A 12,208-nucleotide genomic window follows, 5' to 3' on the forward strand; every position below is an offset into this window, starting at 1 on the left:
TGAGCTGTTGTATTGTACTGTGCCTTTAATACCGTTTAACTCTTTACCTCCCTTGCGTGGAGTATTTTCTCCTGTAAATAAACCTGTTAACCCTTGCTCTGCCTGCGTCCCGTCACTGCATCCCGCGTTCCTGCTCGTACTCTTACACCAGCACGCTCGCTCATCACTAGTAAGATCTCTTGGCTCCAGTTTAACTGATTTTTTTTTTCCTGAATTTGGACTCAAAAATAATTGCAATTTGCTGTAAAGGAGTGGAGAAGTAGGTATTATTGTTATTATGTGCAGATTACATGCAGGGGCCGACAGAGCAGAAAGTCTACATGGTGTAACTTAACAAAATAGCTGTATTAAAAATAAAAAGTTTTGAAAAATATTAAGCGCATACAAGTCGTATGAATCCGTACCGCGTGACCGCTGAACACGGGAAGAAGCTGCCGGCGCTGAGACAGAGATGCAGGGATGCACGAGGAGGGTGATTAGGATGGGATTGTGAGCCATGTGGGGGGGAGGATGTGAGCCATGCGGGACTGTGAAGTCATGCATACAACAGGGGGGCCACACATAACAGGACAGGACGAGGGAAGCCATGCACACCAGGATAGGGATAAGGGGACAATGCATACCCGGCTTATACTCGAGTTAATGTCTTAGCCAGTTTTCTATGGCAAAATTAGGTGCTTATGCTCAGGTCGGCTTATACTAGAGTATATACGGTAAGTTACCAGGTCATTTATACTGCACAATGAATGTCCTAAAACCACAAAGCAATTGCGGAATTGTATTGTTTTTCACAATTTCATCCTAGTTGGATTTATTTTTCCCCCCCATTTCTCAGTACATTATTAGGTTACTGCTGTGTTGATGGAAAAATTAAAACATTTTGGCTCTTGGGAGCAAAGGGAAAAAAAGGTTGCAAAAAAGGGGTTAAAGAGGTGGTTTAGGGAAAGACATTTATTCTAATACTTAAACGTTCAATGTCCTTCCCTAAAGTAACCCTCTTAAAGGTTAATTTCACAAATGATGATTTACCTGTAAGGTCACTGAATTTGGTGACCCCATATTTTGCTGTTCCCAGTTCCTCTTTCTGTAGGTGACGAGCAGCTTTTAAATTTGTGGTAAAAACGGACAATCTGTATCGATATTCTGCAGAGATATAATATAATAGTCAGGCTGAATTCACATGTCCAGTATGATCCATTACATAGACGTTTGTTTTTCTTCCAATTTGAATCATCCATTTTTTTTTTTTTTTTTTGCTTACTGGATCCTTTTCAGATGGATGATTACTGGATGTATCTGGGTTCATATTATTATATTGGGGAATACTCCCTGTGTATACTGTTGGCATGTCTCCACCACTTTTCCAAATAACTTGTTCCTCTAGAGCAGTGTTTCCCAAACTCCAGTCCTCACGGCCCCAACAGGTCATGTTTTTAGGATTCCCTTTGTATTGCACAGGTGATGGAGTTATTCGTCAGAAATTGCCACAAGTTCTTCCCTATGTGCAATACTAAGGAAATCCTGAAAAAAATGATCCGTTGGGAGTCTGTAAGCAGTGTCTGACTGGGGTGCCAAGGGCCCACAAGTGTCAAACTCAGAGGCCCCACTTTACAACTACATGCAAATGTTACATTATCCTCAATCATAAATATATATAAGAACAAACTGGGTAGATTGTTAAATGAATAAGATGTTGCGTTTGTTTGTATAGAGTGATTCAAGTATATAGTGCCAAGTACTGTTCATGTAAGAGGGTGGTGGCCCACCTGAGGATTCTCCTGTTCTCCTGTGGGCCAGTCCAAGTTTGGCCATAAGAACTAGAGTTTGGGAAATACTGCTCTCCGAGATGGCTATGATGTTTGAAAATCCATTAGTGTGAAGAATCCTAACGATGGTTTAGCAATATAATCTACAGAAAAGTGGAAGACATTAGTGATGATGAGCGAAAGTGCTGGGATAAGGTGTTATCTGAGCATGCTTGTGTGCTAACCAAGTGTTTACAGCATGCACGAAAGATATGTTTGAGTCCCCACAGCTGCATGTCTCGCGGCTGTGTGTTAAGCAATCCCTACATGTATTGCATCTATCAAACAGCCGCGGGGACTTTGACATATTATTCAAGAACGTCGAAGATACTCTACTAGCACACGAGCATGCTCAGATAACACCTTATCAGCGCATGTTCGCTCATCACTAGCGATGAGCTAATATTTCAATGTTCAGTTCGGCACACAATCGCCAAATTTGCAATATTCTCCGATTTAATTATCGATTAAATCGCCGAATTTTGCCGAACAAACACAGCACAAAAGCTGGTGTTTCCCAAGCTGTGTGATAGCGTGGGAAACACCGGCATAGCGATTCTGATCGGCAGTGAAATCATCCCTGTCAGTCAAAGTGCCGCAGTTCCCACGCTGTCAGAAGACAGCATGAGCGCAGCGTGATCAGAGGTAAAAAGTTAACCTCCGGTCACTGGTGTCAGATGACGGGACTGCAGCTCCCATCATCTGACACCTGCTGCCGCTAATAACAGTGAGGAGAAGTGCCGGATGGGAGTATTCATGCTGTAAATAATTTTTTTTAAAAAACCTGCGTGGGTTCCCCCCTATTTTTCATAACCAACCATTCAAAACTCACAGCTTTGGGCTGCAACCCTCAGCTGTCAGCTTCAACAAGGTTGATTACCAAATTATCAAGAATTGAGAGGTCCCCACACCAGATTTTTAATTATTTAAATAAATAATTTAAAAAATCGTCGTCTGGTCCCCTCCACTTTTAGAACCAGCCTTGCTAAAGCAGACAGCTGGGGGCTGTTATTCTCAGGCTGGTAAGGGGCCATGGATATTGCCCACCAGCTAAGAAATGGCAGCTCGCAACTGCCCAGAAAAGGCACATCTATTAGATGTGCCAATTCTGGCACTTTGCCCTGTAGCGGTGGCAAGTGGGGTTCATATTTGTGGGGTTGATGTTGCCTTTACATTGTCAGGTGACCTCAAGACCACGGCTTAGTAATGGAGAAGTGACTATAAGACACCTATCCACTACTCAATCTTATAGCTGTATTGTAAATAAAGACACAGCCAGAATAAAGTCCTTTATTAGAAATAAAACTAAACAGTTTTCCATTTCATTTAATATTTAAAAACAACAAACAGTTATGCTCTCCTAATGTTCAAGCACAGTGGCTTCACAGCAGATCACCATGAAAACTTCTCTCCTTGATCTGCGGTGAAGTCACTGAGCTTGAAATGCGGGGACATCATGATTAACTTTTTCCCACAGTGATGAGGTCACAGCAGTTCAGCCCTGCTGGGGAATGCAGCCTCAGTGACCGGAGTTAACCTCGATGACGTCACCGCTAGTCACTGAGGCGCTGCGCTCTCAGCAGCTCATTCACCAGTGGTTCTCAGCCTGGACGGTCGCATCTTGGCACCGTCCAGGTTGAAAACTATTAATCCCCCAGACATGGATTATGGCGTGGGACAGAACGACAGACAGGTATGGTATATTGTTGTTTGTTTATTTTAGTAATTTTATTACAGGAGCATGAAGGCTTTGGTGGAATTAGGCGTTTGGCGAGCATAACTGTGTTTTGTTATTTTTAAATAAAAAGGAAAACTGTGTTTAGTCTTATTTCTATGAAAGGACTTTATTCTGGCTGCATCTTTATTTACAGTGGCATGTAAAAGTTTGGGCACCACTGGTCAAATTACTGTTATTGTGAACAGTTAAGCTAGTTGAAGAGGAAATGATCTGTGAAAGGCCTAAAGTTTAAAATTACACATTTTCTTTATATTTTACACAAAAAATGTCATTTTTTTACATTTTAAAAATAGCAAATAGGAAAATGTGCCAGTGCAGAAGTTTGGGCAGTCTTGGAAATTTGTGGGCTCAGATACCTTTGACCAAGGTTTCAGAATTTAATTAGCGTGTTGGGGTTATGGCTTGTTCACTATCATCTTTAGCAAAGGCCAGATGATGCAAATTTCCCAGCTTTATAAAAACCACAGCCTCCTCTAACCTTTATGCTTAAAAAACAGCAGCCATGGGTTCTTCTAAGAAGCTGCCTATTACTCTGAAAATGAAATTGGTGGAGGCCCACAAGCATGAAAAGATATCAAAACATATTCAAGTTGCCCTTTCCTCAGTTCAAAATGTAATTAAGAAATGGCAGTTAACAGGAACAGTAGAGGTCAAGATAAGGTCTGGAAGACCAAACAAAATTTCAGTTAGAGGTGCTTGTAGGATTGCTAGCGAGGCAAATCAAAACCCCCCGCTTGACTGCAAAACTCCTTCAGGACGATTTAGCAGACACAGTTGTGGTACATTGTTCTACTGTTCAGAGACACATGCACAAATATGGCCTTTCCGGAAGAGTCATCAAAAGAAAACCTCTCCTGCATTCTTACCATAAAACTGAGCATGAGAAGTATGGAAAAAACATCTAAACAAACCTGATGCATTTTGAAAACAAATCCTGTGGAACGAGGAAGTTAAAATAAAACATTTTGGCCACAATGATCAAGGGTGTATGTGTTGAAAAAAAGGGCACAGAATTTCATTAAAAGAACACCTTGCCAAACATTAAATATGGGGGTGGATCGACCACACTTTGGGGTTGTCTTGCAGTCAAAGACATGTGGAACATTTCACGGGTAGGGTGAAGCTTGGATTCAATGAAATTTCAACAAACTCTTGATACAAGCATAAACCATCTGTAAAAAAGCTGAAGTTGAAAAGAGGATGGCTTCTACAAATGGATAATGATCCTAAACACTCATCAAAATCCACAATAGACTGCCTCAAAAGGCACAAGCTGAAGGTTTTACAATGACCCACACAGTCCCAGGATCTGAATATCATTGACAATCTGTGGCTAGATCTCAGAAAAGCAGTGTATGCAAGATGACCCAGGAATCTCACAGAACTGGAAGAATGTTCCAAGAAAGAATGGATGAAAATCCCTCAAACAAGAGTTGAAGGACTCTTGGCTGGCTACAAGAAGTGTTTACAAGCTGTGATATTTTCAAAAGGGGGTTCTACTAGGTACTAACCATGCAGGGTGCCCAAACTTTTTCATCTGCCTATTTTCCTTTTTGTAATGTGTAAAATGTAAAAGATGAAAATATATATATTTGTGTCTTATAGACACCTCTCCATTAGTAATCCGTGGGCTTGATGTCACCTGACAATACAAATGTGACATCAACCACAAAAATAAGAACCCCACTTGCCACCGCTACAGGGCAAGTGAGAAGAGCCGGGCAAAGCCCCAGAATTGACGTATCTAATAGATGTGCCTTTTCTGGGCAGCTACGAGATGCTATTTTTAGCCTGAGGGGGCCTATATCTTTGGCCCCTTACCAGCTTGAAAATACCAGCCCCCAGCTGTCTGCGTTGGCAAGGCTGGTTGTCAAGAATGGTAAAATACGGTGTGGGGACCCCTCTGTTCTTGATAACCAACCTTGCTGAAGCTGACAGCTGAGAGTTACAGCCCCCAGCTGTGAGTTTTGCCTGGCTGCTTATAAAAAATACAGGGGAACCCACGCAGGTTTTTTGTTTTAGTTATTTATTTACAGCGCAGGAGCTGCTGATGAAGGCCCACGTCACACTACTGTAGAATACGGGCAAGTGCTAAGCGTGAAAACCTTGCATAGCACTCGACCCAGTATTAGGGTTCACACTGGGCGTCTTTGCAGCTTTTTTATACTAATTTTCAGCTGCTTTTTACAGTACCGGCGGCAAAGTCTGAGATTTCAGAAATCTCAAGCACACACATTGTATTTTTTTTGTCACCAGCGTTTTTTTTACATAGAGCATGTCACTTCTTTCAGCTTTTTTTCAGCGTTTTTGCACCGTTTTTCACGCATTGACTTGAATGGATGGTGAAAAACCTCTGCAAATGCACAGACTGACTTTTCTTGCAGCGTATGTGCTGCAGAAAAGTCAAGGACAGCATGATGTGACATCACAGTCAGCTTCACTACATCTAGATGGCAGGCTGCATGATGGGTCCATACAGCCTGTCATCCAGCAGAGCGGACTGAAACCCCATTCACTTGAACGGCGGGGCCTGACAATACAGTGTTTGACACGCTGTCATATGCATGACAGCGCGGCAAACACCGCTTCTGATTGTCGGGGAAATCATTCCCGCCGGTCAGAGCTGCGGTTCCCATGCTTTCAGAAGACAGTGTGAGCGCTCAGCTGTGATCAGAGGTATAAAGCTTACCTCCGGTCACTGGTGTCAGCTGATGGAACAACCGCTCCCATTATCTGACACCTGCTGCCGAACAGTGAGAGCAGGAGCGGATAATGGGGAGTATTCATCAGCTGCTCCTGCGCTATAAATAAATAATAATAAAAAAAAAACTACCTGGGTTCCCCCCTATTTTTGATAACCAGCCAGACAAAAATCACAGTTGGGGGCTGCAATTGTCAGCGTTATCAAGGTTGGTTATCAAAACTAGAGGGGTCCCCATGCTGTTTTTTAATGATTTAACCCCTTCAAGACTGCCCTTTTTCATTTTTGCATTTCTGTTTTTGCTCCCCTTTTTCCCAGAGCCATAACCTTTTTATTTCTCCTTCAATATGGCCATGTGAGGGCTTGTTTTTTTTGCAGGATAAGTTGTACTTTTGACCAACACTATTGGTTTTACCATGCCATGTATTCAAAAACAGGAAAACATTTCCAAGTGCAGTGAAATTGCAAAAAAAAGTGAAATACCACAGTGGTGTTTTGGATTTTTTTTTTACCATGTTTACCAGATGCTAAAATTGACCTGCCATTATGATTCTCCAGGTCATTATGAGTTTATAGACACCAAACATGTCTAGGTTCTTTTTTATTTAAGTGGTGAAAAAAATCAAAGATTTGTTAAAGTAAAAAAAAATTGCGCCGTAGCGTCTCCATTTTTCGTGATCTCGGATTGGGTGCAGGCTTATTTTTTGAATGCTGAGCTGATGTTTTTATTCATACCATTTTGGTGTAGATACGATGTTTTGATCACCCGTTATTGCATTTTAATGCAATGTTGCGGCAACCAAAAAAACGTTATTCTGGCTTTTTGACTTTTGTTCACACTACGTCATTTAGCGATCTGGTTAATCCTATTTGTTTTATTGACAGATTGGGCGATTCTGAAGGCAGCGATACCAAAAATGTGCATGTTTGATTTTTTTTTATTGTTTTAATTTGAATGGGGTGAAAGGGGGGTGATTTAACACCTTGCTGCCATTGGACGGAATAGTACGTCCAATGGCAGTACCCCCGCTTTGATGAGGGCTCTGGCGGTGAGCCTGCATCAAAGCCGGGACATGTCAGCTGTTTTAGCATGCGTGGGAGACTAGAGTCTGCCATAGCCCGATCGACTCTGCAACATACAGGCAATGATCTTATCAGACCACTGGGTAGTGCTCCTAGCAATCCGGTACTGACAACCTTAGAGGTCTCCAGGAGACCTCTGGTTGTCATACCAACACACCGGTGACCCGCGATCACGTGACGAGGGTCACCGGTCGGAGGATTTCTGGCCCGATGGCCAGAAGCACATGTTAAATGCCGCTGTCAGCGGCATTTAATGGGTTAATAGCCGCAGGTGGATCGCGATTCCACCCTCGGCGATTGCGGGCACATGTCAGCTGTTCAAAACAGCTGACATGTCCCAGGAAAGATGTGGGCTCAACGCCAGAGCCAACATCAAAGGGAGGGAAACTACCTCCACTGTACTAGTACGGCGGAGGTCGTGAAGGGATTAAATAAATAATTTTTAAAAACCAGTGTGGGGTCCCCCCATTATTGACAACCAGCTTTGCTAAAGCTGATAGCTGGGGGCTGGTATTCTCAGTCTGGTAAGGGGCCATGGATATTGACCCCCCCAGCCTAAAAATAGCAGCCCGCAGCTGCCCAGAAAAGGCAAATCTATTAGATGCGCCAATTCTGGCAAGTGGGGTTCATATTTGTAGGGTCGATGTCACCTTTCTATTGTCAGGAATATATTCGCTCATCTCTACTCATCATTAGTAGTTATGCATCTAGTCCTTGAGCCCATGTTTATTAAGTTAATTTTCAAATGATTGCAGTTACAAGAGCGCTAAAAGGACTAAAAAAAAAAGAGAAGTAAAAAAAGAAAAACATTAAAAAAATTATTTAAATGAATGTTTAGATCGCCCCCCTCCTTTTCTCAATCCAAAAATAAAGAAAAAAAAAACCATATGGTGTTAAAGCCTAATCTATCAAAATATTACATTATTTAACTAATATGGGAAAAAAATCTAAACTTTAGAATTTCCGTTTTTCAGCACCTGTCCGCCAAATTCAATGAAAAGTGATCAAAGCTTTTTATTTATCTGAAAATGGTACCAATAAAAATAACCTGACCGGCATGGCGCAAGGTATATATATTTTTTTTCACCGCAAACAAATCTCTAAAAGACTATGGTGGAATTGTAGTTTTTTTTCAACACTTGGGAATCTTTTTTGCAGTATATTAAATGCTAAAATGAATGGTGCCATTTAACAACTCATCTCACAATAATCAAGCCCTCATACAGACCCGAAGATGCATATATTAAAAAAAAAAAAAAAAGTTTTTAAAGAAGGGTAGGAATTAAAAAAAAAAAATGCAAAAGAACAAAAATTGGCAACAGAGGGAAGGGGTTAAAATAATGAAAGTATTCTTTTGCAGCTGGTAAAGGACCCAAGTTTTCGTGTTGTGGGATCCTGACATGTGGTTTGCCACAACTCTTCACACCTGCCACGTTATTGTTCAAGCTCACTGTTTTGACTAAACGAGCTCTGGCTGCAAAATTTTTTTTTTTTTAATCTGAACTTCTCCAGCCATTATAAAAATTGGTTAAATCATTAGCGATAATCATTCGTGTAAGCTCAGATTTAAACTAGTTTTGCAGTCTTTTGCCACCAGTATGTAAGGTCGGTTTAATACAAAGGTTTTTCATGGTCCAAATACTGACCAAAACGCATAGACTGACCACGGGTTTCATGACCCAAATTTGACAGATTGGGTCAAGAGACCTGTGGCAGTCTCATTCACCGCGGTCCATTCTTGGATTTCAAAAATGGATATATGAATGATGTTGTTTTCAATAAAATATGTTGTACCATCAACGGACATTCCTGGCCAATTGACATAATGTTACCAATGTTGTAAACATTTTGTTAATGAGAATAACAAGCTAAATGAACTTTTACATTGGGATAATTATAAAACGAAGCTTTGATATCTAGAACATAGAGAGACCTATCTCAGAATCACTGGAAAACATACAGATGCTTCTCACAAAATTAGAATATCATCAAAAAGTTCATTTATTTAAGTTGTTCAATACAAAAAGTGAGATTGCTATATTATATAGAGTCATTACAAACAGAGTGATCTATTTCAAGTGTTTATTTCTGTTAATGTTGATGATTATCGCTTACAGCCAATGAAAACCTGAAAGTCATTATCACAGTAAATTAGAATAAATAGCAAAAAACACCTGCATAGGGTTCTGAATCGTTTAAAAAGGTTCCTTAGTCTGTTTCAGTAGGCTCCACAATCATGGGGAAGACTGCTGACTTGACAGATGTCCAGAAGGCAGTCACTAAGCCACAAAAGGTCATTGCTAAAGACGCTGGCTCTTCACAGAGTGCTGTATCCCAGCATATTAATGGAAAGTTGAGTGGAAGGAAAAAGTGTTGTAGAAAAAGGTGCACAAGCAACCGGGATAACCGCAGCCTTGAACGGATAGTTAAGAAAAGGCCATTGAGAAATTTGGGGGAGATTCACAAGGAGTGGACTGCTGCTGGAGTCATTGCTTCACACGACACACAGATGTATCCAGTACATGGGCTACAAGTGTCGCATTCCTTGTGTCAGGCCACTCATAATCAATAGACAACGCCAGAAGCGTCTTACCTGGGCCAAGGAGAATAAGAACGGGACTGTTGCTCAGTGGTCCAAGGTGTTGTTTTCAGATGAAAGTAAATTTTGCATTTCGTTTGGAAATCAAAGTCCCAGAGTCAGGAGGAAGAGTGGAGAGGCCACAATTCAAGCTGCTGGAGGTCTAGTGTGAAGTCTCCACAATCAGTGATGGTTTGGGGAGCCATGTCATCTGCTGGTGTAGGTCCACTGTATTTTATCAAGACCAAAGTCAGCGCAGCCGTCTACCAGGAAATTTTAGAGCACTTCATGCTTCCCTCTGCCGACAAGCTTTTTGGAGATGGAAATTTAATTCTCCAGCAGGACTTGGCACCTGTCCACACTGCCAAAAGTACCAATATCTGGTTTACAAACAACAGTATCACTGTGCTTGATTGGCAGCAAACTCGCCTGACCTTAACCCCATAGAGAATCTATGGAGAATTGTCAAGAGGAAGATGAGAGACACCAGACCCAACAATGCAGACGAGCTGAAGGCTGCTATCAAAGCAACCTGGGCTTCCATAACACCTCAGCAGTGCCACAGGCTGATCGCCTCCATGCCACGCCACATTGATGCAAAAGGAGCCCTGACCAAGTATTGAGTGCATTTACTGAACATACATTTCAGTAGGCCAACATTTCAGATTTTAAAATCATTCTTCAAGCTGGTGTAATAAAGTATTCTAATTTACTGAGATAATGACTTTGGGGTTTTAATTGGCTGCAAGGCAGGATCATCAACATTAACAGAAATAAACACTTTAAATAGATCACTCTGTGTGTACTGACTCTATATAATGAGTTTCACTTCTGTCGTAATGAAGAATTGAAATTAATTAACTTTTTGATGATATTCTAATTTTGTGAGAAGCACCTGTATATAAGAAAAAAACCCTAAAAAATCAAAAAAGAAAAAAATGTACACGAGAAGCATAAGTAATTAAAAATACAAAATTTTATTAGCAAAATAATCAAAACAAAGACAAGGTACTTAAAAAGAGGGAAACCAAAAAAATGGCAGTGGAAACCCACCACATGCTATACAGAGGCAATACATAGACTAATATACTACTCATAAATTTGCATCAACAGACAATAGTTAAAGTGCTTGGTATAAAACCATTTCTAAACACTGACGCAATAAAAGTCAAATGATAGAATCACAATAGTGCAAAGATTACCTCTGGTGGGTGCCTCTATATAGCATGCGGTGGGTTTCCACTGCCATGTTTTTGGTTTCCCACTTTTTAAGTACCTTGTCTTTTGTGTGTGTGTGTGTGTGTGTGTGTGTGTGTGTGTGTATGTTTATATATATAGATATATATATATATATATATATATATATATATATATATATATATATATATATATATAATATTTTTTTTTTTTTTAATTTTCCATATATCGTACTGAACCTTACCTATGTCCAGTTATTGGCAAAGTTTTTGATGTTTTTTTTTTTTTTTAAAATCCCTTTGGAATTTCCTTTCTTTTTGATTTTCTGTTGCCTGTAATTGACCCAACCCCCTCTTTAAGAAAAAAAACTAAGCATAATACACAAATGATTGGGAAACATGATAAATACTTACCTTCCGGACTTTTGTAAACCTTATTATATCTCTTGGTAAATTTTTCAAACTCTTTCTGGTTAAAAAGAAAAAAAGATGCATGAGAATGTAATAAATGTCAAATAGATTCTGGATAGGAAAGAGAGAAAAAGCTATGAATGATAAAAAGGTAAAAGTATACAAAAATGTTTGTAAAGAAGCAATCACCAGTTCAGCTTTCCCTAAGACTGTGTGTATAAAAACACACAAAGGTGCGAGTAACGAGAATGGAAAATACATCGCGAAGAATTAAGTATCAGCTGCAATGACTGTTCAGATGTAGCAAGTAAAAGAGAAACCTACAAAAACTGAATTTATATGTGGGAAGGAAACCACAACTATGAAAAAAGACTTGTAGATCGTCAATATTGGGCGGCAACTACGGTAAATAAAGTGTGAAATAACAAATACAAAAAAACATATCTCTTGGAAATGAATTGACTTTCTGATTATTCATTGAAGGTGGAGATGGGTGGGCACCATATTTGACAGTTTTTTTTTCCTGGAATTCTCCGCCTGTTTGAATGAAAGGACATGATCTTAATCTGCCTAAAATGGTTGTGATGCCACCTTATCACCTTTCTCTTCTTTTGCCTGTTTTAACACGTGCATCTGTTAGGTTAGAAAGTAGTTTCATAGTTTTAAGGCTGTAAGAAGACACAAGTTCATTGAGCT

At 40.2% G+C, this 12,208-nt stretch overlaps 1 protein-coding gene across 2 annotated transcripts in view; it reads right to left on the bottom strand.

Moving 5' to 3' along the window:
• Positions 1-11,812, bottom strand: part of LOC141076031 (cathepsin W-like) — a 44,246-nt gene extending 32,434 nt beyond the window's left edge. For both annotated transcript variants that reach the window (XM_073563286.1, XM_073563287.1), the window contains exons 1-3: positions 11,702-11,812; positions 11,516-11,570; positions 1,030-1,143 (exon numbers count right to left, since the gene is read on the bottom strand). In XM_073563286.1, the coding sequence (XP_073419387.1) occupies positions 1,030-1,143; positions 11,516-11,570; positions 11,702-11,773 (241 nt within the window). In that variant the 5' untranslated portion in view covers positions 11,774-11,812. The remainder of the gene's footprint in view (positions 1-1,029; positions 1,144-11,515; positions 11,571-11,701) is intronic.
• Positions 11,813-12,208: the final 396 nt, after the last annotated feature.

The sequence above is a fragment of the Dendrobates tinctorius genome, unplaced genomic scaffold, assembly GCF_039654945.1.
Source record: "Dendrobates tinctorius isolate UK_male_01 unplaced genomic scaffold, ASM3965494v1 ptg000384l, whole genome shotgun sequence".
NCBI lineage: Eukaryota > Metazoa > Chordata > Amphibia > Anura > Dendrobatidae > Dendrobates > Dendrobates tinctorius.